The sequence below is a fragment of the Phocoena phocoena genome, chromosome 1 (genome assembly GCF_963924675.1).
Source record: "Phocoena phocoena chromosome 1, mPhoPho1.1, whole genome shotgun sequence".
NCBI classification, from domain to species: Eukaryota; Metazoa; Chordata; class Mammalia; order Artiodactyla; family Phocoenidae; genus Phocoena; species Phocoena phocoena.
This window is the reverse complement of record NC_089219.1, coordinates 75,175,065-75,201,424: the sequence shown is the minus strand read 5'-3', so window position 1 is coordinate 75,201,424 and position 26,360 is coordinate 75,175,065. Positions and strand designations below refer to the sequence as shown.

The following is a 26,360-nucleotide window of genomic DNA, read 5'->3' as shown; positions in this document are numbered from 1 at the left end:
GGGCTCTCCCGAAGGCCCGGCCTCACCGAGGGGCGGTGCCTGGGCCTGGGCCTCTTGGAGAGGGAAGGAGCGGGAACCCGAGCTCTGCGTCGGGAAGCTTAGGTCGGCTGAGCCCTCGGCTCTCAAAGGCAGAGCCGGAAGCGCTACAGTTTGACCCACGAGTCCATCTGTTTTCGAAGGCGTAGCCCTCTTCCTCCCGACCCTCTCCGCCTCCCCCTCTGCTCCTTCATCCGGAGGCCGAAGCCCCCAGCCTGGGCGGGGCGGCGCAGCCTGAGCTCCCGGACCCGGAAGAAGCGCCATCTCCCGCGTTCACCATGGAGCCCACTGCGCCGTCCCTCACCGAGGAGGACCTGACTGAAGTGAAGAAGGACGTGAGTAGCAAAACCTTGCCCGGGCACCGCCGAGGGCCGGGGCGGGCGGAGCGGCGGGGGGGGGGGGGGGGGGGGGGGGGGCTGCATTCCTGCAGCGAGGAAACCCCGCGTCCTAGTCCGAGTCGGAATCGGAGGAGGAGCCCGCGGTCTGAGAAGCGAAACGTCCGGGCACAGCAGGACCGCGACGAGCCCTGCATCCGAGGGACCTTGGTGGAAGTGATCTGATCCCCGCTGACCTGTTAATCCACGTTTTAAATCAATAAAAGCAGGGCTTGGGTTTCAGAAATCTTGTTCAGTGGAGCGTTTCTTTACAGTCAGCTACTTGCCCACTGCTCACCCATCCCCTGGTGATTTCACCCCAGCTGCTCTTTGGAGCTGCGTTGTTAGGGATCGACGACTCAAGTTCATCCTTGAGCCAGACTGCCTTGGCTGCTGGCTCAACCTGGAGCAAAAGCTGGACCAGATAAAGCATCCCAAGCAGTGGATCAAATACGTGAAACTTGCAAAGGGGGTTGGGGGAAGCTGGACTGTTGAAAGCACAACCCGGAATTCCCCTAGTAAGCAAACGCCCACGTATTTAAATTGAAGGGGCGCGGAGGGGGCGGGGGATGAATACATGAAGCGGAGAATTAATTTACAGGTAAACGTTGGAGATATTCAGCAGCTAAATTATGCTCTTCTGCTTGGATGCTGAAGTGCACAAATCTTAGTATTTATTCGTAAAGAATGACTTTGTTGAGGTCTGCCTTGTTTCTCTTTTCCTTTGCTTTTAGTTAACTTGTTTTGCCATGTGAGACTTATATGAGTACCATTAAAATACTTTATATTAATTCAAATTCAAAACAATATGAATTGTGTTCTGGCTTAACACTGCAGTACTTATACAAAATCATCTTTGTGAATTGGACAGGACAGCAGCTTTTTAAATGTTTGTGTGCTTCCTTTTACCCTCACCTGTAAGGTTTATTACACTGTGTACTCATAATTACAGTTGGTATGACTCATTAGCAAAAGGAGACTGGTTATGACTGTGTCTTAGTTTCCTCCTTCAACAGATAATTGTGGAGCACTTATATGGAAAGTACTGTCCTTGGGCCTGGAAAGATATAAAAAAATGACAGGCCCCTGCTTTACATTCTAGTTGAGTTAAGACTGGGACATTGATAACTAATAAAGAATAAATGAGTATTGTGTTTTTCAAGATTTGTGCCAGTAAAAACATGAACTTCAAGAGCTAGGCCTACTGTATTCCAGATACTCTGTCACACAATTTACAATGTTCTCATTTAATCTGTACAACAACCTCTGAGGCAGATAATTGTCTTTCCCATTTTATAGTTGATAAAACAGGTAGTGAGAGGTTACAAGTGGGAGGATATAAAGCCTGTACATAAACACAGATGTGAAGGGTGGCTTCTAGGGTCTTTTTTTTTTTCCATCAGTTCATTGATATTATCCATCTCCATGATTTCAATTTACAGCTATATAAGAAATCCATAACCTTGGGGAATCATGGACACGTTTCAGGACATCTGTGAAAAAAAATATGTGCACAATTTTTTCTTAGAAATTTTTTTCATGATGTTTTCAGAATCGTTTATGACCTTAGGAGTTTTAAAATTATAATCCACATATTTGGACTTCCTTCTTTCTCAACTCTAAGTGCTTATTTCCAAATATCTGCTGGAAATCCACTTTTATATCCTTCAGATTCCTCACTTTGTCTAAAATTGAACTTTTTATCATCCTTCCCCCAAAGCCACTTGCTGTTTCTGCTGTATTCTCTGTCGTGATGAACCCATGGGGATTGGCTGCTGATACCAAAATTCATGGATGCGGGCTTCCCTGGTGGCGCAGTGGTTGAGAGTCCGCCTGCCGATGCAGGGAACACGGGTTCGTGTCCCAGTCTGGGAGGATCCCACATGCCACGGAGCGGCTGGGCCCGTGAGACATGGCCGCTGGACCAGTGCGTCCGGAGCCTGTGCTCCGCAACGGGAGAAACCGCAACAGTGAGAGGCCCGCGTACCGCAAAAAAAAAAAAAGAAGAAATTCATGGATGCTCAAGTCCCTTTTATAAAATGGCGTAGTATTTGCATGTAACCTACACACATCTGCCCATATACTTTGAATTATCTCTAGATTACTTATAACACCTAGTACAATGTGAATACTGTGTAAATAGTTGTAAATACAATGTAAATGCTATATAAATAGTTGACCCACACAGCAAATTCAAGTTTTGCTTTTTGGAACTTTATGGAATTTTTTTTTTTAATTTATTTATTTTATTTATTTATTTTTGGTTGTGTTCGGTCTTTGTTGCTACGCGCGGGCTTTCTCTAGATGCGGCAAGCGGGGGCTACTCTTCGTTGCAGTGCGCGGGCTTCACACGCGGTGGCTTCTCTTGTCGCGGAGCACGGGCTCTAGGCGTGCGGGCTTCAGTAGTTGTGACACGTGGGCTCTAGAGCGCAGGCTCAGTAGTTGTGGCGCACAGGCTTAGTTGCTCTGCGGCATGTGGGATCTTCCCGGACCAGGGCTCGAACCCGTGTCCCCTGCTTTGGCAGGAGGATTCTTAATCACTGTGCCACCAGGGGAGCCCCTGGAATTTTTTTTTTCCAAATATTTTCCATACACTATTGGTTGAATCCAAGGGTGCGGAACCTGCAGATACAGAGGACCGACTGTACCACCACTTATCCACATGGAAACTTCCACTTCTTTTTTTTTTTTTTCAGGCTCCCACTTCTTCACTATACTCCTTCTCCCTGTGTGCTCCATCTAGTTGTTTACCTCTCTTTTGTTGAATTTAGTTCAGTTTCATAAATATGGACTACACACTGTGAGACTGATACTGCCATTGATTCTAACAGTTCAGAAATTAAAAACTAACACACAATCTTAGTTTGAGAAGAGCTCAGCTTCTTGGGGGGTGGGGGGGGACATGTAAAATGACAATTGCAAATCACAGAATAAGTGCAATGAATTTTACATTCATCCAAAACATTATCTACTTAGCACTCTGCTAAATGCAGGATATACAGAGTTGAACAGAATGTACCTGGATCTTGCCTGCTTTTAACATGTGGGTTCTTAAGGTTGAAAACAAATAAATGTATAATTCCAAATTATGGTAAGTACTATGAAGGAGACAAACAGGTGTTGAGCCAATAACAAGATAAGAGGGGAAATCTACTTGAGATAGGATGGTCAGGGAAGGTTATTAACGTTTTTAAAACTGGTTCCTGAAGGCTATGACAGAACTGGAGAAGAGCATTCTAGGCAGAATAGAATTTTCAAAGGATCTAAGGCAGGCAAGATCTTGGGGAAATTGGAAAAAGGCAGAGAGTGCCTAGAGGTGAAGTTAGGATGGTGGGCTAGTGCCAGATTATGAAGGGTCTTACAGATGGTAGTAAAGTGGGATTTTTTTCCCAAGTGTAGTAGAGACCTATTGAAGAATTATATTTTTAAAAATCCCTCTGCCTAATGTATGGACTGGAGCGAGCAAAAGAGAGAAGAGGGAAACTAGTGAGGAGATCCTTGGAATTTACGTAGTTGAGAGATGATGGTGATTTGGATCAGGGTACAGGCAGTGGAGATGGATGGAACAGGAGAATTCCAGATGCATATTTTAAACAGTAATGATAGGACTTGGTGACGGTTTGAATGTGGGAGTTGAGGAAGAGAGTGGAATCAGATTAGTAAGTGGAAATGTCAAATCAGCAATTAGACCTATCAGTTTGAAGATCAAAAGAGAGATCTGAGCTAGAAATAAAAGAGTGCGATTAAGCGAGTTTACCTGGGGAACTTGAGAGCTAGAAGGGAGAGGGAGACCATAGAAAAGTTTTAAAAAGTAAGAAGTTATGGCCGCAGAGATGGGAAGAAAGCCAGGAGAGTGTGGTATTCACATAAGACAAGAAAAGAGTATTTCAGGAAGGGAGTGATCAACTGTGTTCACGCTGCTGAGAAGTGAGATGAAGACTGAAAAGTATCAGATTTAGTGATAAGGAGACCCTTGGTGACTTTGAGAAGAGTAGTGGGACAGAGTGAAAACGTCTGGGAGTGAGTTGGGAGATATAAGTGGAGTCCTGTTGTATAGAAAAGTGAAGTGCATACACTGGGTGCTGTAAAGGCAGGAGAGGAGTACTCATTTGGGGGAGTTTAAGTAAAGTTACCTGAAGGAGATGACCACTGTCCTGAATTTTAAAAGATGAATAGGGATATGGGAAAAGAAAACAAGGCAAAGGTAACGACTTAAAGAAATGTAGTGGAAAACAGCAGTTTTAGGAAGAACATAAAGTTCCAGAACATAGAGCGAGCTGGAGAGGTAGGCAGGATCCATACTATGAAGTACCTGCCTGCCATCATCAAGTAGCTGTGATTTGTTGAATACCTACTGTGTCAAGCCTTCATATGCACTGTCCCATTTAGTCCTCCTACAGGTCCTGCTAGGTATTTATTATTTTTTTACCAATAAGGGACCTGAGGCTTAGAGAGGTTAAGTGACTTCCCCCAGCTCTCACAGGAGTATGTGGCAGATTCAGGATTTGAACTGAGGTTGGTCTGAGTCCAGAGCCATGCTCTTCACTTCTCTGCTATTCTGCTATGGTTGAGAAACTTTATCCTTTAAGTCGAGGTGGAACACAAGTGTTTTAAATTTTTTAAAAATTAACGAACAACATTTCAATATTGGTAGAATTCATGTAACACTCCAGATTTCCATTTTTTCTTGAAAAATTACAAGGTCTGATAGATGTGTGAAGGAAGAAGTTGAGCGGGGTGGGGAGAGAAGGAAGAAGTACAGCTAGGTGTCTTGTTAATAGTCGATGCAAGATATATAGGGACCCGAACTAGGACAATGCTAATAATAGGGATGGAGTGAAGGGGCAGCTTAGATAAATATTGGGGTAGATTGGCAGGACTTGGTGGGTGGGTGATCTGATCGAATGTGCCAAGTGAGTGAAAGAGAGGAAAAGTCAAGGATGAGTTGTAGGTTTATAGCATGGTTGGATGGATGGTGGTACTCGCAAGTGAGCTGAGAATGTCAGAGGAAAACGATAGGGGAAGATAACAAAATTGGTTTTGGACATGTTGAATTTTAAGTACCATTGGGATCTCTAGGTGGAGAAAGTCTTGATCACACAGGAAAATTTAGAAATCATCAACGTGTGGTAGAAATGACAACAAATGAGGTTTTCCAAGGAGTTCATCTTTTAAATCTATTTTTCTCTCTCCTCATCCCCACAGCTTAAATTCGTGTACTCAGCTTATCATCTGTAAGGTATTGCAGCAGTCTTCTAATTTCTCTCCTTTGACCCCAATTTTTGCTTTCCCCCAACCCTCTGTAAAAGTTTTCTTATTGCCTCTTATTTATAAACCTTTGATGAGGTTTTGACTATAGGGAAATGTAATTTCCCTCATTGCCTACCTTTCACGCCTCTAGGTCAGGTGTAGTCTCTGTAAATTTCCCAGGTCCTGGAGGCAGAGTTGGTTGCTTCCCCAGTACTTGACCTATATCTTTTTTTCCAGGTCATATTCCATTGTCTCATAATTTTTAGCTTGAGTTGATAATGTATTCTTCAACTAGGCCATGTGCCCTTTGCATGCAGGTTTCAAGTCTTGTTCATCTTTGCATATCCACTGCTCAGCACTTGGCATATTTGGCATTTAGATATGTGAAATGTTTCTCGTGGCAATTCATTGGACTGAGAACTGTAGGAACCCTTCACCTAACCTACTTTTCTGCCACCATATACTCTCATATAGTTTGAAGATTTTCCATTGTCTTTAGTTCATCATTGTCAGTGTGAATCAAGTTAGTCATCATTGTCATCATCGCTAACATTTACTCATCACTTACTATGTACCAGGCACTTTCTCAAGTGCTTTACGTGTGTTAATTTATTTCTCATAACACTCAGATGAGGAAACTGAGGCACAGAGGAGTTAAGTTACCCAAGATTGCATATTTAGTAAATGGAGGCGCTATAATACAGTCACTCACATCAAATTGTTAATACCATTTATTAGGACCCACATTGATTTTTGACTAATTAAGCCTCATTAGGCAATTCTCAGGTCTAGGCCTGTGTATGTGATTTCTTTTTATTTCTTTAATTTTTTCCAATATCCACTATTCCTTTAGGTTTCTTTCCCCCCATACCTTTCTACCTTCCTTCTACCAAAGCTGAGTTAGACTACAGTCTTGCCAACTGACTCCAAAGATAGACCCAGTATGGTCCCTTTTGTTTTAGGTTCTTTCTTTTTATTTCTCTCTCTCTCTCTTTGTGTGTGTGTGTGTGTGTGTGTGGTTTCACTCTAGAAAGATGGAAAATTAATGACATGAGAAAGTTATAAACTGTGAGTTATCCTCTCTGGTCCTGACTAATCCTGGATTCCTTGCTAAATGGAAACTAAAATGTACAGTAACCTCTGCTCTCAACTTTACCTCTGAAGGCCCTCAGCAGACCTCCCTATTTCCACAGACCCAAGCCCCCTAGATTAGACTGGCCCCCTCCTCACAGCAGTTTGGTCTTGGTTTATAGATATGAAGATGAGATCAGAGCAGTGAGGAATATCTAGTCAGGGACCTACTTCTGTCTAACCGGACCTTCATTTTAATAGCATGCCTTTAGTAGGGCTGAGCCTCCTGACTTCAGGATGTTTTCTCTCACCAGTCAGATTCCTAACTAATCAGTCACCTTTGTGATTTCCTTAGGTGTTAAAAAAAAAAAATACATTGAGGCATTTTTTATATCTTTTAGGCTTTAGAAAATTTGCGTGTATACCTGTGTGAAAAAATCATAGCTGAGAGACATTTTGATCATCTACGTGCAAAAAAAATACTCAGTAGAGAAGACACTGAAGAAATTTCTTGTCGAACATCAAGTAGAAAAAGAGCTGGAAAATTGTTAGACTACTTACAAGAAAACCCCAAAGGACTAGATACCCTGGTTGAATCTATTCGGCGAGAAAAAACACAGAACTTCCTGATACAGAAGATTACAGATGAAGTGCTAAAACTTAGAAATATAAAACTAGAACATCTGAAAGGTAAGATATCTTAGTTATCCAAAAGTTCATTTAAATGTAACAATGCTTTTATAAGTAGCATGCAAAACAAAACAAAAACCTAGAAGTGATCATTTTGCTTTTATTCAAAAAGTTCAACCTTCAGAATTATATTCAATTTGCATTTTTTTTACCTTATTTGATGTCATTACATTGCAAAAGTGAAATATCACTCAGTGTTCTGTATTTATATTCGTTTAACAACACATTTATAGAAAACAAATACAATGAAATCCCAGTATACACAGGAGTTTGTTTCTAAAGTCATCAGAATGCAAGATTAATCTGTTCAAAAGTAACCCCTGAAAATGCATATCACGCATAAAGAACAGTGTATAGGTAAAGTATTTTACCTTTGATAAACTCTGATAGTTTTTCTCCCACCAGTTGATTACATGATGGAGTAGTTGGCTTATGTTGGTAAGAATCGTGTATAAGTTATATATAACTTTAAACACTGGAATCACACTCAGTGTTGCAAAATGAGAGAGGCATAAAACTGAGATTGATTAAGGGAGTAGCAGATTTACCTCTTCGTCTCACCCTCACCCCAGAGCACACACTCACTAAATTGGAATGCTGTGTAGAATTGTTTGCATGATTTAAATCCCCCTCTCCCTCCAAACCCCCATCTTTCTCTGTCGCTCTCTACAGAGCACTTAAGATAAATGTGCATGCGATACAGCTCTATTCCAGCTGTTCTAGGCAAGGGAAACAGAAATTAGTAATTTAGGGCTTTTCCCTTAAGGAACTCAGTCTATAAATCCATGTTGGAACACAGATGAAGTTTCCCCTTGAGCCATATTTAAGAAAATAGTTTCTCTTTCATGGGACAGAAATGCTGACTGTATTGTGAAGTTGAAAAACTAGTGGAAAAAATTGATGTACAAATGTACTTTACAGACTCTGCAGGTTTTACATAAAATCTGTCAACTCAGGAAGTTCTGTGCCTGTAGACCATTGGGTTGAATATTTGCTGAGCCTAAAAGAGAGATAAATTGTATTTGTGTTTATTCTTTCCACACTGAGGCTAATTGTTGGCTCTACCCTTTGGATATGATAGAATTCTTTGTTCAGAACAACCTCTGTCATTTAAGTAAACTGTTAGGTTGAGAACCAGGACATTCTCTATTTAATGTGAAGAGGAGACCTGGGTTCTAGCTGTCCCCCTTGCATGAAGTAGTCCTGGAATGTTGGGCATGACTTCACTGTTCCAGGCCTCTGTCTTCTCGTCTCTAATAGTGAGAGGCTATCCCGGATGACCTGTAGAATCCCTTCCACTTGTAACACCCCATGATTCAAGAATTGGAAGTAAGAGAAATGGAAATAAAAACAAAAATAAACAAATGGGACCTAATGAAACTTCAAATCTTTTGCACAGCAAAGGAAACCATAAACAAGACCAAAAGACAACCCTCAGAATGGGAGAAAATATTTGCAAATGAAGCAACTGACAAAGGATTAATCTCCAAAATTTATAAGCAGCTCATGCAGCTCAATAACAAAAAAAACAAACAACCCAATCCAAAAATGGGCAGAAGACCTAAATAGACATTTCTCCAAAGAAGATATACAGTTTGCCAACAAACACATGAAAGAATGCTCAACATCATTAGAGAAATGCAAATCAAAACTACAATGAGATATCACCTCACACCAGTCAGAATGGCCATCATCAAAAATTCTACAAACAATAAATGCTGAAGAGGGTGTGGAGAAAAGGGAACCCTCTTCCACTGCTGGTGGGAATGTGAATTGGTACAGCCACTATGGAGGACAGTATGGAGGTGCCTTAAAAAACTACAAATAGAGCTACCATATGACCCAGCAATCCCACTACTGGGCATATACCCTGAGAAAACCATAATTCAAAAAGAGTCATGTACCAAAATGTTTGCAGCTCTATTTACAATAGCCTGGAGATGGAAACAACCTAAGTGTCCATCATCAGATGAATGGATAAACATGTGGCACATATATACAATGGAATATTACTCAGCCACAAAAAGAAACGAAATTGAGTTATTTGTAATGAGGTGGATGGACCTAGAGTCTGTCATACAGAGTGAAGTAAGTCAGAAAGAGAAAGACAAAATAACGTGTGCTAACACGTATATATGGAATTTAAGAAAAAAAAATGTCATGAAGAACCTAGGGGTAAGACAGGAATAAAGACACAGACCTACTAGAGAATGGACTTGAGGATATGGGGAGTGGGAAGGGTAAGCTGTGACAAAGCGAGAGAGAGGCATGGACATATATACACTACCAAACGTAAAATAGATAGCTAGTGGGAAGCAGCCGCATAGCACAGGGAGATCAGCTTGGTGCTTTGTGACCACCTAGAGGGGTGGGATAGGGAGGGTGGGAGGGAGGGAGACACAAGAGGGAAGAGATATGGGAACATATGTATATGTATAACTGATTCACTTTGTTATAAAGCAGAAACTAACACACGGTTGTAAACCAATTATACTCCAATAAAGATGTAAAAAAGTTTTTTAATAAAAAATAAAAAAAGAATTGGAAGTAATTAACTCATAGAATTTTAGCATATACCCAGTTTAAAATTGGGGTAAATTTTTTTTGTGTGTGCTGGAGTGCTAAAGAATATTTTTTAGTTTTGAAAGCTATTTCTTATTTTATGAATAATTTTAGGGGCTACTTTATTTTTTCTAGGTCCTTCAGTGGTTAAGTATAAATACACAGATTGAATGTGAATTGTAGCATGTCATTTAGCTTCCTTCAGATTATTCCTATATCTAGAAAATGTAAATAATAGTATGCTTCATGATTGTCAGGAAAAGCAGATAAAATGTGAAATGAATTATGACAATTTATAAACTGCTATTTAAATTTGTGTAATCTTTAAAAAGTTCAAAGATGGGTGTGGACTCAGTTTTCTAGTTACTTTTCATTTACATCTGAATAATTTTATTGTAGGACTGAAATGTAGCGGCTGTGAGCCTTTTCCAGATGGAGCCACAAACAACCTCTTTAGATCAAATTCAGATGACAGTAATTTCTCTGAAAAACTGAGAGCATCCACCGTCATATACCATCCAGAAGGAGAATCCAGCACAGCCCCCTTTTTTTCTACTGATTCTTCTCTGAATTTGCCTGTTCTAGAAGTAGGCAGAACTGAAAACCCCACCTTCTCTTCAACTACGCTTCCTAGACCTGGGGACCCTGGGGCTCCTCCTTTGCCACCAGAGCTGCAGTTAGAAGAAGAAGGAACTTGTGGAAACTCTAGTGAGATGTTTCTTCCCTTAAGATCACGTGCTCTTTTGCGGCAATGACAGTTTACTGCATTTTAATTTTTTTAATGATGACAAAAAATATTTGAAAGGATATGAATCATCTTATAAAATTGCTATAATGACTTATTAACATTTGATACATGTCTTATAATGCAACGTAAACATACTTTGTAAATAGAATTTGTTAGAATAAAAGAAGTATACTTGTAGATAGCTAAAGTAAGTCTTGTTGATCATGTACTCTTCAGTATTTTCTCTTCATTTTTGAGGTAATTTAGTGTTTTCACTTTTTTTTATGTTTTAAGACTAATTTTAATAGAGAACATTTCTCTGTTTGAGAATAGAGTCTTAGGCTGGGAACAATGTTTCTTCTCTGTGCATTTGTGCTAGTAAGCTTCACAGTCTAATAGTCCTTTCCAACCATTCAACAGTACATTTTCAGAATTAAGCTGTTCCTATTCGTAATAAAGCCAAGCACTGCTGGGAAAACTGCCAGCTACAGAAAAGAATCTTTTTCCCACTCAGTTGGGCTTACAGACACTTAGAAAGTCCCCTTCTGATTCAGAGAAATATCTAATGGAGTTTGAGCCACCTATGGTGCCAATTTGCCAAAATACATTTCTTATTAATCTTACTAATTAATACTACTTTCTTAAGATTTTCACACTCTTTGCTTTATCATTTTCATTCCTAAAGAAAAATCTTGGCATAAACTTCAGTTATTACATATAATTTAATGAGATTTTAAAAATACTTTTTCTGTACTTTTTGTTCCCTTTTAATGAGGACCACTGTACAGTTGAAATAATTAGAACAAAATGGTTTTTATGTGTATATATGTGACAATTCTGTTTTTAGTACTATTTGGAACAAGCAGGCCATTAGCTAGATATGTCTTTTTGTTCTATGACAAAGTTTGACTAATTTTACAAATTTATAAATCTTCTTTCATTGTTTTCATTAAACTATATCTATTTCTAGATATCTGTCTCATATATATTTCCACTACTTGCAAAAAGCAGAGATGGAAATATGCTATTAAGAATAAATGTTTTTAAGTTGTAGTGCTGTGTTTTGGAAGTTTCAGATTTTTCAATAGGAAATAAATACCTAAAACTTTTTTTATATGCACCAATTTTAATAGGAAACATTAATTCAGGTTGTAAGATGGAGTTGCACTTCTGGATGGACTGATGAAATTATCAGTCATGAAGAAGACTGGCATATTGACTTTTAAAAAATTTTAAAGACTGGGTGATTTTTGTAGTATAAACATTTTCTAACGATTATGAAGAAATATGTTTCACCTCCAGGGTAGCATAACAAAATAGTGGCAATTAAAAAAAAAAATAGTGGTATAATACTTAAACCTTTTTCAAAAGCAGAAGCAAGCTTTCATTTCATTAATTAAAATAAAATTTGATATGCAGTTTTTTAAAAATTTAAATAGGATTTATTTGGAATCAAAGATCATAATTTAGATATGGTGTAGCACCTATATTTATAGTTTTCTTTCAGACTGTTGACTAACTACGTAGAAATAAAATTAAGGTTTTAACAAACTTAGGCTTTTGGTTTTCTGAATCCTATGAAATCAGTTTATTTTTCATTTAAACACTGAAAACCAGCTGTTGCCAAAAATGTATAAACTTGAATGATACTGTGACATGACATAGTGCAATTGGTTATTGGGTTGGTTAATGCAGCAGTGAAAATTATCACTTAATATAAAAACAACACCTTCGAGCTCACTTTTTAACATTGCTTTTTAAAAAATTGAGACTTTATTTTTTAGAGCAGTTCTAGGTTTACAGAAAACTTGAGCAGAAAGTACAGAGTTCCCATATACCCCCTGTTTCCTATATTAACATCTCACATTAGTGCATTTATTAGAATTGATGAACCAGTCTTGATACATTATTATTAACTAAAGTTAATAGTTTACATTAGGAGTCATTCTTTGTGTTATACAGTTCTATAAGTTTTGACAAATGCATAGTGACATGCATCCACCATTATATTATCACACAGAATAGTTTCACTTCCCCAAAAATCCCCTGTGTTCCACTTATTCATCCCTTCCTCTTCCCCCCAGCCCCACCCCTTCCCATCCAGCCCTGGCAACCACTGATCTGTTTATTCTCTCTATTGCTCTGTCTTTTCCAGAATGTCATATATTGAATGGTTGGAATCATACAATATGTAGCTTTTTCAGACTGGCTTCTTTCACTTAGCAATATGCATTTACATTTCATGCATGTCTTTTCATGGTCACTTTTTCAAGAGCTAATTCCATCTTTGGTCAGCATGTCATTCCTAGTGCAAGGGCAAACACTGGCAAATTTGGAACTTACCAGGATAATGGCAGGTTTTTTGCTTTCAATTTTTTTTGTTGTTTCGAATTTTTTTATTTTGTTTGGGAGGTTTTTGGTTTGTTTTGATAAACATTTTTTTTTTTCGGCCATACCACTTGGCATGTGGGATCTTACTTCCCTGACCAGGGATAGAACCTGTGCCCCCTGCAGTGGAAGCACCGGAGGTGCGGAGTCTTAACCACTGGACTACCAGGGAAGTCCCTTGATAAACATTTTCTAAAATTTAATTTAGTTTAATGATTAGTACTTTTGTGGTTAGTGATTTTTGTCTCCTGTTTAAAAAAATCTTTGCCTATCCTAGTGCTGTGATGATAATCCCCTATGTTTTCCTCTGGAAACTTAGTTGTTTTCATTTCACAATTAGCTCTATGATCCATTACAAAGTAATTTTGTGTACAGTATAAAGTAGAAGTTAAGTCTTGTGGCTACTGTCCTTTTACCTAAGCAGCGTGAAAGGGAGCAGGAAGTTTCACGCTCTGTCCTTATCTTGTATCACTGCATAAATAAGTACGTTGTTGATTTTGGAGGGAAAAAAAATAGCTAACCAAGCAGGGAATCGATCTTTGTTGTTAAATGTAATCTTTTGAGGGCTTTCTGAAAGAAGAGCTAAATTTAAGCACAAACAATATGTGGGTAACTTGAGTGCTGCTCCTAAAGGCCTTACTCTGATCTTGCCACTCTATTTGATTATCAGACAGTTGTCCTTCACTGTGGTGGTTCCCAAACTGCTGCCTATTTCAGAATCACCTGGAGAGCATTTCTTTTTTTTTTTTTTGCTGTATGCGGGCCTCTCACTGCTGTGGCCTCTCCCGTTGCGGAGCACAGGCTCCGGACACGCAGGCTCAGCGGCCATGGCTCACGGGCCCAGCTGCTCCGCGGCATGTGGGATCTTCCCAGACCGGGGCATGAACCCGTGTCCCCTGCATCGGCAGGCAGACTCTCAACCACTGCGCCACCAGGGAAGCCCACTTGGAGAGCTTTTAAAGATCTGGATGCCAGGCTGTGGAAGCCAGTCATCAGAAGTGGGTAAAAATTTCTAGGTGATTCCAACGGGCAAGTGTTTGGAAACCACAATCTTATTGGATGCCAAATACAGTGATTGGTGTTTCCACATGTGTGATCTTGTTTTTAATCCTAATAACAACTCTGCAAGGAGGGTTTTATTGTTAATTTTTTTTAACACATGAGAAACAATCTCAGGATAAAGTATATGGCTCAAAGTATGTGGCACAGCTCTTTAAAATTAAAATCTAGGGCTGTTTGACTCCAAGATCAGTGTTCTTTCTACAACCCCATGCTCTCTTATTAACATTTCCTAGACGGCAGAAAGGTAAGAGTGGAGATTGTGTATTTTTTCACTCATAATTCAATATTTATTGATTACCTATCATTTTAGGTGCTGGCGATACAGTGATAAAACAGACAATGTCTATGTTCTCATAGAGAACTCACATTCTAGTTGGGGGAGATAGTTAGAAAATAAACAAGGAAACCCTGATAATTCTAGTTGCTGTGGATATAAAATAGGGCATGTATGAGCTAAACAGTAACTTGGACCAAAGTGTTTATAGCATTATGAGGGAACTCCTCTCAAAGCAGGCAACGTTTGAGCTGAGGCCTAAACCATAAGAAGGAAGGAGCCAGCTGTGTAAAGTTCTAGTAGGAAGTTTAGGCAAAAGTAACATTGAGTGCAAAGTCCTGAGGCAAGAATGAGCTAGTGAGGACCACCCAGGCCTGTATGGCTGGAATGTAAGTATGAGGGGTGACGAGGGAACTCAGGAGCCTGGACTGAGATGAGGTTTCATAGATAGCGAGGACCAGATATGGAAGGATTTACAGACCATTGTGAGAAGTTTGGATTTTCTTCTTTCTTTTTTGTATATTGAAATAAAAGAGCTGTATTAGGGACTAGTATATAACATTTGCATACATTTTCAGGGTATTATACTATATTCCAAAAAACTGTTAATGCTCAAGGGGCGTTGGGCCATACTGTATCAGCTTGACCTATGGAGGGGCTGGAGGCTATGTCCACATGACCAATCCCCAGTAAAAACTCTGGACGCTAAGTTTCGGGTGAGCCTCCCCAGATGGCTCCACGCATGTTGTCACGTCTTTGCCGCGGAAGTTAGTACTGTCTACACCTCCACTGGGAGAAGACAGCCAGAAGCCCTGCATGTGGAAGGCTCCAGCACTCTGCACCCTGCATCTCTTCCCTTGGCTGATTTTAATCAGTATCCTTTAGCTACAATAAACCATAATCACGAGTAAAACAGCTTTCAGAGAGTTCTGTGAGTGCTTCAAGCAAATTACCAAGCCTGAGGATGGTTTTGGAGGCTCCCAAACTTTGCACTTTGGGACCATCATTTTCCTTTGTCAATGTAGGTACTTGGGTGGAAAATTTTGAGAAACAGATCTACACCCTCATAAATTATAATCCACAATACTTATTGATCATCTACTCAATGACAGGCACTGAGCTAGGTACTAGGAATATAAAAATGAACAAAGCATACTCCAGCTCCTCCCCAGAAGGAGCTCACAGACATTGTGCTATGGAACTGGGAAAGAGTGAATGAGACATCTTCTCTGCCTCCTGGAGGTGAGTGTATCGTGTAAATGAACAGGCATCCTGTGAACATTTACACTGATACCAACTTCACTGCTTTCACTTGGGTATAATTCCCTCTGAGTTCGTGAGGAGGAGTCAAAGATTTCTAGTTTCCCTTGGTGGCTAGGCACATGGTTATATCATTTATTGTACTAAGAGAGGGAACACAAATGCAGAAGCAAGTTATATGTAAAGGCAAGTTACTGATCTTTAAGTGGGTGTTTGAGACCCCAGCACGATGTCCATACATAAAGTTTAAGAGCCAAATGGAGGTTTGATCCAGAACTTGAGAGGTTGGAGTTGGAGACCCGGATTTGGGAGTCACAAGCATTAAGGTAGTTAATGCCCTGGAAAGGGATGGTCTGACTTGCAACTTTGTAACACCCTCTACAGATTGTTAGTAAGTGTTGGTGAAAGCTGGTATAATATGTTGGGAAACACCGGCGTTTAAGGGCCGTACAGAGAAAAGCAGGCATGGAAGGAGGCTGACAATAAGAATCCAGAGAGTTTGGAGGACCCCCAGAGTGGTGTGATGCAATACAAGAGAAGTTCCATCAAAGGAGACTGTTCAGAGTGCGCTGGAATGAGGTCAAGCAGGAGAGGATTCACTCTGGGACTTGGTAAGTCCACTTACCCATAGAGGTGTTCCATGACAACTGAGGGAAGCACATTGAGAGTAATTTTATTTTGAGAAAGAGATGCAGCAGGATCAGAAAGAAATCCTGATCTCTCTGGGCAAGGGCTTTAAGGTGGCGGTGAAAAGACAAAATTTTTAGCTTTTCTGTGCCTTTAATAAATTCTTACTGAATCTGAAAGTTTGGTTGGACCACTACCTGAGGATCTGTCTCTTCTCAGGGGTCCTCAGAAAAGAGCATTAGAAACCTCTGATTGAGGACGTGCGCGGCCCCGCCTCCAGTCCTTCAGCCCAGCCGCAGTATCACGGCGCAGCCGCCAGGGGGTGCAGACTCCGGGCCCATCAGCAAGACTTGGGGCGGGGCCAACTGCGGGGCGGGCCCTGGCACGGCTTCCGGTTTCCGGCGGAGCCATCGATCGACGCGCGCAGCCGTCATGGCAGCGGAGGAGAAGGATCCTCTGAGCTATTTCGCGGCTTACGGGAGCAGCAGCTCAGGCTCCTCGGACGAGGAGGATAACAGCGAGCCGGAGGAGACAAGTCGTAAGGCCTCGGATCCGGCGAAGTCGGCGGGCGGCTGTGGGAACAAGGCGGAGAAGCGGCTGCCTGGACCCGACGAGCTGTTCCGGAGCGTGACTCGCCCGGCCTTTCTCTACAATCCGCTCAACAAACAGATCGACTGGGAGAGGCACGTCGTCAAGGCGCCAGAGGAGGTGAGGTCCCCGACCCCGTTTCCCGATCTAGGTCCCGGCCTCCGCCCCCTTCCTCCTGAGCCCCCTCCTGGGGACCAGCTGTCCGCCCCACACACGCAGTCACCCCCTGCGGGATGCCGCACCACCCTCTCCCACCTCCAACCCTGGGGAGCCCGGGCCCCCTCCCCCAGCTTGGTGGGTGTCAGACCGGATCCGCAGCCCCGCCCCCTTGTGAGGAGACCCAAACCTCCGCGCTCGGTGCCCTGACCCCGCGCGGCTAGGACTAACGGTGGTGACTCCCCCGCCCCCCTGCTGCAGCTTCTCCCCGAGACCCCTTCCCTTTGATGCCGAAGTGCCTGCGGTGCTGCCTCCAAGACAGTGTCTGCTGCAGCCTCCTGAAGGGGTCAGCCTTGGCGTAGTATCTCTGAGACTGGATTCTTCTTTGGTAACTAAAAGTTAATAGCTTTATTCGTATAGGGAACCCTTTGGCTTTTCACTTAACAGTAGTGTGATTTTGATGGAAAAATATGTCTTTAAACCTTAAAAAAGAAAAAAAAAAAGTCAGCCTGAAGAATAAACGAACGGCAGGGAGGTGCATGTGCCCATACCGATTATAGGAACCTCGGTTCGTCACAGTGTTTCTTAATGTGTTTGCTTAACAGCCTCCGAAGGAATTCAAAATATGGAAGTCAAACTATGTACCACCTCCGGAGACCTACTCTACTGAGAAGAAGCCTCCCCCTCCAGAGTTGGATATGGCAATAAAATGGTCTAACATATATGAGGACAATGGTGACGATGCCCCACAGAATGCTAAGAAAGCTAGGCTTCTCCCAGAAGGGGAGGAGACAGTGGAATCAGGTAAGGAAAGTCAGACTCCAGTGGTAATGCCTTTTGGTCCCTGTGATGAGTTTTACGAGAACGAGATGTTTAATGAATGAAACTTAAATCTAGTCAGTTAGCAAACTGATTGTGATGGTCTTTGGGTGTCTTTTGCTGTGTGTGTGTGTGTGTGTGTGTGTGTGTGTGTGTTTAACATCTTTATTGGAGTATAATTGTTTTACAGTAGTGTGTTAGCTTCTGCTGTATAACAAAGTGAATCAGCTATACATATACATATATCCCCATATCTCTTCCCTCTTGCGTCTCCCTCCCTCCCACCCTCCCTTTTAATGTGTTTTTGAAAAACGTCATAAAATATTCAGGATTTAAAGTGAAATCTTTGATGTCTCAACCAGTAGTATATTGATTTATGATGCCTTATTATTAAAGCAGCATGAGTTATTTCATGAACTCTTTGTTGTGACTGCAGTTGTGAAGTGCTGATGGCTTCATTTTATATTAAAGCAATTGTGCTTTTCAGCCAAAATTAGTGTCACAAAATGGATTTAACTGAGTATTACTACATAGTAATTAACAATAGTAAGAAGATAATGACTTAGTTGTCTTGCCTTAGTTCATAATATCATAATTCCACCTTACAATTCCATTATTGTAAGTAATCACAGTAATCTCTGCTTCCATACTTTTACCCACTTACCCCCTTGCCTCACTTGCTTAAAACCCTTCACCAGCAGCGGAGTGAGCCCTCTTTGATAGGCCCTGCCTTTTTCTCCACCCTCATTTCAGATGGCTCCCTTGTAGAACTTTAAGATCTTAAAATTCAAAACTGAATAGACCATGCTATTTTATGGTTCCATGCCTTTTAATATATGTTCCACCTTAGTCGGGAATGTTTTTCCCTCCCTCTTTGGCTGGTAAACTCATTCATCCTTTAAAATCCAACTCTAATAAAAAGAGAGTTGGTAATATCTAAATCTCAAATATTACCTTCCTCTAGTTAATTATTTGCTCCTCTGTACCCTGTATGTGCTAATGCTATTGATGGCACTTACCACCTTTTATGTGATTTTTTTTGTTCGTAAGTCTATCTGCTTTACGAAGATGAGTTCCTTAAACAGCAGGGTCCAGGTGTTATTTATGTTTGTAATACAGTTTGTAGTATTGTGAGTATTCAGTGGATTATTGGACTAAATATTTTTGACTATCATTTTTATGAAAGAGTGTGCTGTTTTTGTTAAACAAATTTCTGATCTTCCCATAATACAACTGCTACTTATTTAGCTCGTTTTACAACTGCAGAGAATTTTGTTTGTTTCAAGAGAAAGGGTAACAAACTGGTAGGAGTTCTTACTCCAATTTTTGTTTTTTTGTTTGTGTTTTTTTAAGGAATAGGATATTTATTCAGATCTAAAGTGTCTCTTCACAAAATTAATGCTTGTTAATTCCAAATGGGAAAAAAATAGTAACTTCATTTTGGAGTTACTTCATTGTGGAGAAGCCTGGCAGACCCCATTTTAATCAAGCGATTAAAGTGATCATAAATAACAGGACAAATCAAAACTGAGTGTCACTTGAACACAGCATCACGTTGGTGATATTCCTGCCGAACACAAACACGCACAAATTGAGGGATGTTCCACAAAATAACTAGCTGAATCTTCAAAAGTATCAAGGTCATGAAGGTCAAAGAAAGATTGAGGAAACATTTTTGACTACAGGACACTAAAGAGATGTGACGATTAAATGCAATACACATTCTGAAGTGTATCCTTTTTTTGCTATAAAGGATATTACTCTTCAGTGTTGATTCTACCTGGCTTTCCCATTTCTTTCACTGACTTCCCAGTGTGAATTAGAAGTCACTAGTGAAGGTACCTCTTCAGTAAACGGCATCTTTTTGGACATGCCAAATGAAGTGGACATTTAAAATACCTCATATTTTATAGTATCTTTATATAATTAATAAAAAACACTTTTGCATAACTTGCATTTAATCCTTACAACACCTTGTGAAACCAGATAGGGAAGTGTCAGAATGAGAGCTTATGTGACTTGTCCAAGATCACAAAACTAGAAAATGCTGAGCTCTAAAATAGTACCTTCACACAAGTTTTCTAATTTGTTACTCTTAGCAACCTAGTACAGAAGTGGTACATGATTCATTATTACTGTTTTGTAGACAAGAAGACAATCTCAGATTAAGAATTGCCCAAATTCACACAGATAGGAAGAGGCAGAATAGGAATTCAAATTCAGATCTTTAAATGGAAATGATGCCATATTAAACTGGGGTTTAGTCTCTTGATGTTTTGCAAGTGAGAGTGCTTGAGGAGTAGCTGTCCTGTGGGAAGAATGGCAATAAGGCCACTAGAGTTGATATTCAATCTAGGGTGTCATAGGCTGGTGCTCTCCTATCTTTGTTCCTATGTGGAAAAGGTTTATATACCAAGACAAGTAAGTAGAAAGAATTATCTTTTTTTCCAGCTTGCCTTTTAAGTTCAGATAGCAGGAAATATGTGTGAGAGAATGCTGCTATTCCCATAGGTAATTTCTGACCTTTTGATCATATGATGGTCCTCCATTAGAAAGTGGATGTTGGGGGGCTTCCCTGGTGGTGCAGTGGTTGAGAGTCCGCCTGCCAATACAGGAGGACACTGGTTCGTGCCCCGGTCCGGGAGGATCCCACGTGCCGCGGAGCGGCTGGGCCCGTGAGCCATGGCCGCTGGCCCGTGTACCACAAAAAAAAAAAAAAAAAAGAAAGTGGATGTTGGCAATATCAAAAAAGGACCCCAGTGCTCAGCCAACTTAAAGCTGGATCATAAGATTAAAAGATAATACTGAAATCTTCAATTTTGACTTTAATGTTGGTTGTTGAATGTAACTATCTTTTTGTAATGAATACCTTTCTTCTTAGAAGTGATTTTTGCCATTTCAAACTCCCATACTATGTTTACAGATCAATTTCCCAACATCTTTTTTTAACCCCCTTTTTTTTTTTTTTTTTTTTTTTTTTTTTGCGGTATGCGGGCCTCTCACTGTTGTGGCCTCTCCCGTTGCGGAGCACAGGCCCCGGACACGCAGGCTCAGTGACCATGGCTCACGGGTCCAGCCGCTCCGCGGCATGTGGAATCTTCCTGGACCCGGGTATGAACTCGTGTCCCCTGCATCGGCAGGCGGACTCTCAACCACTGCACCACCAGGGAAGCCCAACCCCCTTTTTTTTTTTAATTCATAAAATATCTTGTATTAGAAGCTCCACATTCTTTTTTGTTTTGTTTTGTTTTCAATAGGAGATGGAGCAATCTGCTCTTTTTTTTTAAATTAATTAGTTTATTTTTGGCTGCGCTGGGTCTTCGTTGCTGTGCTCAGGCTTTCTCCAGTTGCTGCGAGAGGGCTTCTCATTGCGTTGGCTTCTCTGGTTGCAGAGTACAGACTCTAGGTGCACGGGCTTCAGTAGTTGTGGCTCGCGGGCTCTAGAGCGCAGGCTCAGTAGTTGTGGCGCACGGGCTTAGTTGCTCCGCGGCATGTGGGATCTTCCCGGACCAGGGCTCGAACCTGTGTCCCCTGCGTTGGCAAGCAGATTCTTTTTTGTTTTCTTGTTTTTCTTGTTTTTCTTTTTTTTTTTTTTTGCAATACGCGAGCCTCTCACTGTTGTGGCCTCTCCCATTGCGGAGCACAGGCTTCGGACGCGCAGGCTCAGCGGCCATGGCTCACGGGCCCAGCCGCTCTGCGGCATGTGGGATCCTCCCGGACTGGGGCACAAACCCATGTCCCTGTCATTGGCAAGTGGACTCTCAACCACTGCACCACCAGGGAAGCCCCCGCAAGCGGATTCTTAACCACTGCGCCACCAGGGAAGTCACAGAAGCTCCACACTCTTAAATATAAATCTCATTTTTAGATTATCAAATTACTTTGTTTTTATTTTTCCTTCTCATTTTCTGCCCTTTGGCCTTTTTTGCCAGTTAACTCCTTCCAGGTAAGGAAGCTGGGAAAAATTCAAAACTCATCATAAATCCTTACTACTTATCAACACTTGTTTAGTGGTTGTAAAATGTAGATGATTAAGGCTTAGATATTTATTGTAGCTTAATTAACATGTAATTAATCTTGAAGGTCTAACTAAAGTAGCTAATGCTTTTTTTTAAAGAATTTTGAACCTTAGTTTCTATTAATAATTTAAGCTTGTTTACCTGAAGTGACATGAATTCCATAATATAAAAATTGTTTCCTTACAAGTGCATCTGTAGTATATGGCACAGAGTAAGAAGCTCAGTAAAGTTGATGATCGAACATTTCAAGATTTTTTTTTTTTTAAGACAATGCCTTGTTATATCACTAGATGGCATTAGCTCTTCTGTTCAGTGACTGGTAGGAAGTTATTTTTCCAACCTCAGTAGTTTGTGTTTTTATTGTTATTCAGTAAATGAACTGGTAATAAGTGACAGATTAAAAGCAGAAGTGTCTCAGGATGGTCTTTTTAATATATGTTAACACTGCATTTTCTAGTAGAGTTAGAAAGTAATTTCAATTTTTATATTACTACTGAAAATAGTCTCAAAAGTCAAGCATGATGATAATTAAGCACCAATTAAAAAACAAAGGCCTTGGCTTATTTAAACTGTATGCCTTATCAGTTGGTTTGTAGAACAGGTATTTATTTTGTATACATGATAAACTAATGATTAAAACTTTGCTTTGTAAATTCCTGGGATGATTTGTTGATCTGAATTGTATTTTATCATACTGGGTACATAAATCTGTAGTGCTCTATTAAATATATGAATAACATCACTATGCTGTGTTTCAAGATGCATTACCTGCTTTTGATACCAATTATTGTCCACATCAACAAAGGAAATATTCTGAGTCTGGTAGTTAGCAGAAGGGAATTGAAGGCTTAAGGTTTTAAGTTTATTTTTCCCATAATGAGTTCGTGATCTGAAAAACAAAACAGATGAACAAACAAAACAAAACAGAAATAGGCTCATTGATAACAGAGAACAAACTGGTGGTTGCTAGAGGGGAAGGAGTTGGGGGGACAGGTGAAGCAGATGGTAACTAGACTTATTGTGGTGATTATTCCATAATATATAAAAATACCGAATCACTATGTTTATACACCTGAAACTTAATATTGTGTGTCAATTATAATCCAATAAAAAAAAAGAATAGGACAGAGCTCCCCAGTCTCTATCAGAATATCAAGAAATAACATGTAAAAAATGACTGTAAAGTCCTTTTGCAATGTGAAATGTTAAGTAATAACAATAAAATTGACATTGTTTGTTTTTTTGATTGTTAATAAAAGGGACGTTGAAATGAGAAAAAAAAGTTTATGTTCTGATAAAAATGGCTTCCCAAATTTTTTAATATGAAGTCCCCTTACAACATCAAAATATTTTATAGGCCACCACATGGTAGTTATTGAACTTTGAGTATCTGTTGATCGAGAAAATAAAGTACAATGAATTCAGTAATGTGCTTAAAATAAATTTGTATTTTATAAATCATAACATCTTCTACATGTTATGTATTCCATCTACATGGAGTTCTTAAAATAACGCCATGCGTTTGTCCAGAGAGATGGGGATTAGCAGCTGTTCTGTGCAACCCTGTGTTTTGTTGAAACATGTAGTTGGCTTGTTTTAATTGAACAAAAGGGCCCATTGTTTCAGGTTTTACAATCTTTTTATTTATTAATTGGAAATTTTCTGTGAGTACAGATACTAATAATATTTTAGAAAAGTGTAAAGGACATGGTTTTAATTTGAGGTTCTTCTCCCCTCCCCCCCAAATTCTCCATAATATGAAGGCAGAGAAGAAGTCTGTTTTTCTCTTGCCATTGGAGTACTATGACCATCCTAGGAGGGGGAGAATGTAGAACTACCTACATAGGACAAAACTGAAAATACAGTTTCAGTGAAACATCTACTTGTGAGAGCCTTTTTAACTTCAAAATGCATGTGTGGGGCTGGGGGTGGGGAGATGAGATGGGGGGAGGTGTTTGTGGGGGACGGAAAGCAGATTGCAGGAGAAAGACTAGCTGATAGACACATAATGTCATGGTTAAATTGACATCTTTTTTTGTAAAAAAAAAAAAACAAAACGGTATGTGTTCCATTCTTAACATGTAGATTATATATTTAAATATCCACCATGTATATACTGTAGAATATTTGAGAATAGCTTTATCAGAACAAATTTTGATTTTCTCATTTTAAACTACCTTAATATAGCACTAAAAGATCACTGTTATATATTATATATTTTGTTATATATTTTGTATAACATTACAGTTGAAAAAATTCCTTATTTTTACTTGCAATTTAAAATCAGAGTTCTGAAAGTTATTTTTGTGTTTTTTATTGGAAAACTTTGAAAGAAACGTTAGTTGAGGATAATGATTTTGGTATAGAGTCAATGAAATTTTAATGCTTAACATTTTTTTAATATTACTGATTGAAACTCTTCCTTTCCTATTTAAAGATGATGAAAAAGAAGAGCATACTTCTAAAAAGCGCAAAATAGAACCGGGAGAACCAACAAAGAAGAAAAAATAGAAAATAAATGACAAGAATTTTTGGACTGTGAAACTTTGTTGAAATGAATTTTTTTGGCAGACTAAATTGATTGTAAAATTGTAAATTATTATGAAACAACATCTCCATGAAAGTATATGTTAATTAACTAATGAGTTTTGGTGCAGGAACCTTCCACTGTAGAATTCATTTTTTATTTAAAACTTATATGTATTTAAAAATCAAATGGTGACTCGTGATTGTGAAATTGACAACACTTGGAAGCATTTTGCTACCACAGAATTGGTGACATGCTTTGAGTTTCATCCCATGTTGACATGCCAATGTTCTATGAACCTTTTATAAAGGAGTATATTTTTAAAGTAAATATATTGTACTGTGAACTTGTAGGGTGCTTTTCAGCAGTGTTTGTACAGTGTAAATAGATCATGGAAATAAAATTACCAATATTACTATTACTGCATAACATTAACATTTGAATATTTGTGACAAGTACCCTCTTTGCCATGTGACATTCTGATAGTGGGTATTACCATTTAGGGAGTGCCTCCTGTGTTCCAAGTGCTTTGTGCATATATTATCTCTGATCCTCAGCCTAATAAAGCAGGTATTAATAGCCTCATTTTATAATAGAGATTAATTTATCCACGGTTACACAGCTAATGAGCAATGAATTTGAGATTTAACTCAGGACACTTGAACTCCAAAAATATCACACTAAACCACCTCTCAGCCAATCAGAATTTAGTCATCTTCGCTCAGGGGGAAATTCCTCTGCCCTCCTTATTTCTGTAATGATCTATACGGCCTGAAGACCATTAAAAACATTACTGAAGGGCTTCCCTGGTGGCGCAGTGGTTGAGGGTCCGCCTGCCGATTCAGGGGACACAGGTTCGTGCCCCGGTCCGGGAAGATCCCACATGCCGTGGAGCGGCTGGGCTGATGAGCCATGGCCACTGGGCCTGCGCGTCTGGAACCTGTGCTCCGCAAGGGGAGAGGCCACAACAGTGAGAGGCCCACGTACTGCAAAAAAAAAAAAATTACTGAAATAAAAGTCATATTTTAGGAACTGTAGTTGCCATCTCTTCCAGGTACTCTTCTGTGGTAATCAGTAGAGATCTTCTCCCCTGATTACATTACTGCACTTATCATATATGCCTTATATTATGATCATTGATTTCCCTGTTAAATAGTAAGCTTGCCAAAGATAAGGATCTTCTACAAAGATTTGCTAGATGTAGCAAATGAAATTACGGGATATCCAGTTAAATTTGAATTTTAGATAAACAACAAATGATGTTTTAGTATATGTGATATTTGAGAAATACTTATAGTAAAAATTTATTTATCTGAAATTCAAATGTAACTGAGCATCTTATATTTTGTCTGGCAACCCTACGCCTATGTGTTTTCTCTATCCAGCTCCTGTTTTAATGCTTTGCATATAGTAATAAAATCAACAAGGGGTATTTAGGAAGATTGTAATCTTAGATTTGACTTCTGCAGTCCAAAATGCAGTGAAGTTATTTGTAACATTTTGAAAGATAAAAAAGAGCGGTTATATACTGCGTCAGTCTTTCCATGATTCTTACATGCCTTTAAGAGACAAGAGTTAATTACAGGACATTATTCAGTTTTTTAAAATCTCTAGTCTGATTGTTTTCCCCATGCTGGAAACCAACATTTGAAAAACTATAAAATTTGTTGAGAACATGAATCAAGTAGATTTAAGTTTGTAAAAGTCATTAAAAGTGTACCAGTCATAGTGTTTTGTGGATTGAGGAAGGGACATGAGTATGATGGCTTCCACTGTATCTTCAACTTACAAATGCAGTTCTGCAGCTGATTATCCTCTAGGTTTACAAGTGTCTGAATCCCAAAGTTGAAATAATTGATAAATCAAGAAACTTTTTAAGGTTGAAATCTTTGTACATGAATAATTGGGAGGGCAGTGGTATCATGTACTA

General features: G+C 39.7%; 2 protein-coding genes across 3 annotated transcripts; both read left to right on the top strand.

Annotated features, from left to right (window-relative positions):
* Positions 1–102: 102 nt before the first annotated feature.
* Positions 103–11,763, top strand: BCL10 (BCL10 immune signaling adaptor). 2 transcript variants are annotated; one of them, XM_065887186.1, is made up of 3 exons: positions 103–371; positions 7,133–7,421; positions 10,383–11,763. In XM_065887186.1, exons 1-3 carry the CDS (start codon positions 315–317, stop codon positions 10,736–10,738), a joined length of 702 nt encoding a protein of 233 aa, XP_065743258.1. In that variant the 5' UTR covers positions 103–314; the 3' UTR covers positions 10,739–11,763. The 2 variants fall into 2 exon arrangements, with proteins under 2 accessions (XP_065743258.1, XP_065743265.1); XM_065887193.1 differs by having other exon boundaries at positions 315–371; positions 10,416–10,738.
* A 4,519-nt stretch (positions 11,764–16,282) lies between these two features.
* Positions 16,283–24,846, top strand: C1H1orf52 (chromosome 1 C1orf52 homolog). The gene is made up of 3 exons (XM_065894899.1): positions 16,283–17,029; positions 17,671–17,869; positions 24,341–24,846. The coding sequence occupies exons 1-3, from the start codon at positions 16,754–16,756 to the stop codon at positions 24,412–24,414; spliced, it is 549 nt and encodes a 182-aa protein (XP_065750971.1). The 5' UTR covers positions 16,283–16,753; the 3' UTR covers positions 24,415–24,846.
* The last annotated feature ends 1,514 nt before the right edge of the window (positions 24,847–26,360 follow it).

Excerpts from the sequence above, each read along its gene's own strand:
- C1H1orf52 (XM_065894899.1), top strand. The coding sequence starts at position 16,754 with ATGGCAGCGGAGGAGAAGGATCCTCTGAGCTATTTCGCGGCTTACGGG. Across the intron at positions 17,030-17,670 it reads TCGTCAAGGCGCCAGAGGAG|CCTCCGAAGGAATTCAAAAT; the intron begins GTGAGGTCCCCG and ends TTTGCTTAACAG. Across the intron at positions 17,870-24,340 it reads GGAGGAGACAGTGGAATCAG|ATGATGAAAAAGAAGAGCAT; the intron begins GTAAGGAAAGTC and ends TCCTATTTAAAG.
- BCL10 (XM_065887186.1), top strand. The coding sequence starts at position 315 with ATGGAGCCCACTGCGCCGTCCCTCACCGAGGAGGACCTGACTGAAGTG. Across the intron at positions 372-7,132 it reads TGACTGAAGTGAAGAAGGAC|GCTTTAGAAAATTTGCGTGT; the intron begins GTGAGTAGCAAA and ends TATATCTTTTAG. Across the intron at positions 7,422-10,382 it reads AAAACTAGAACATCTGAAAG|GACTGAAATGTAGCGGCTGT; the intron begins GTAAGATATCTT and ends ATTTTATTGTAG.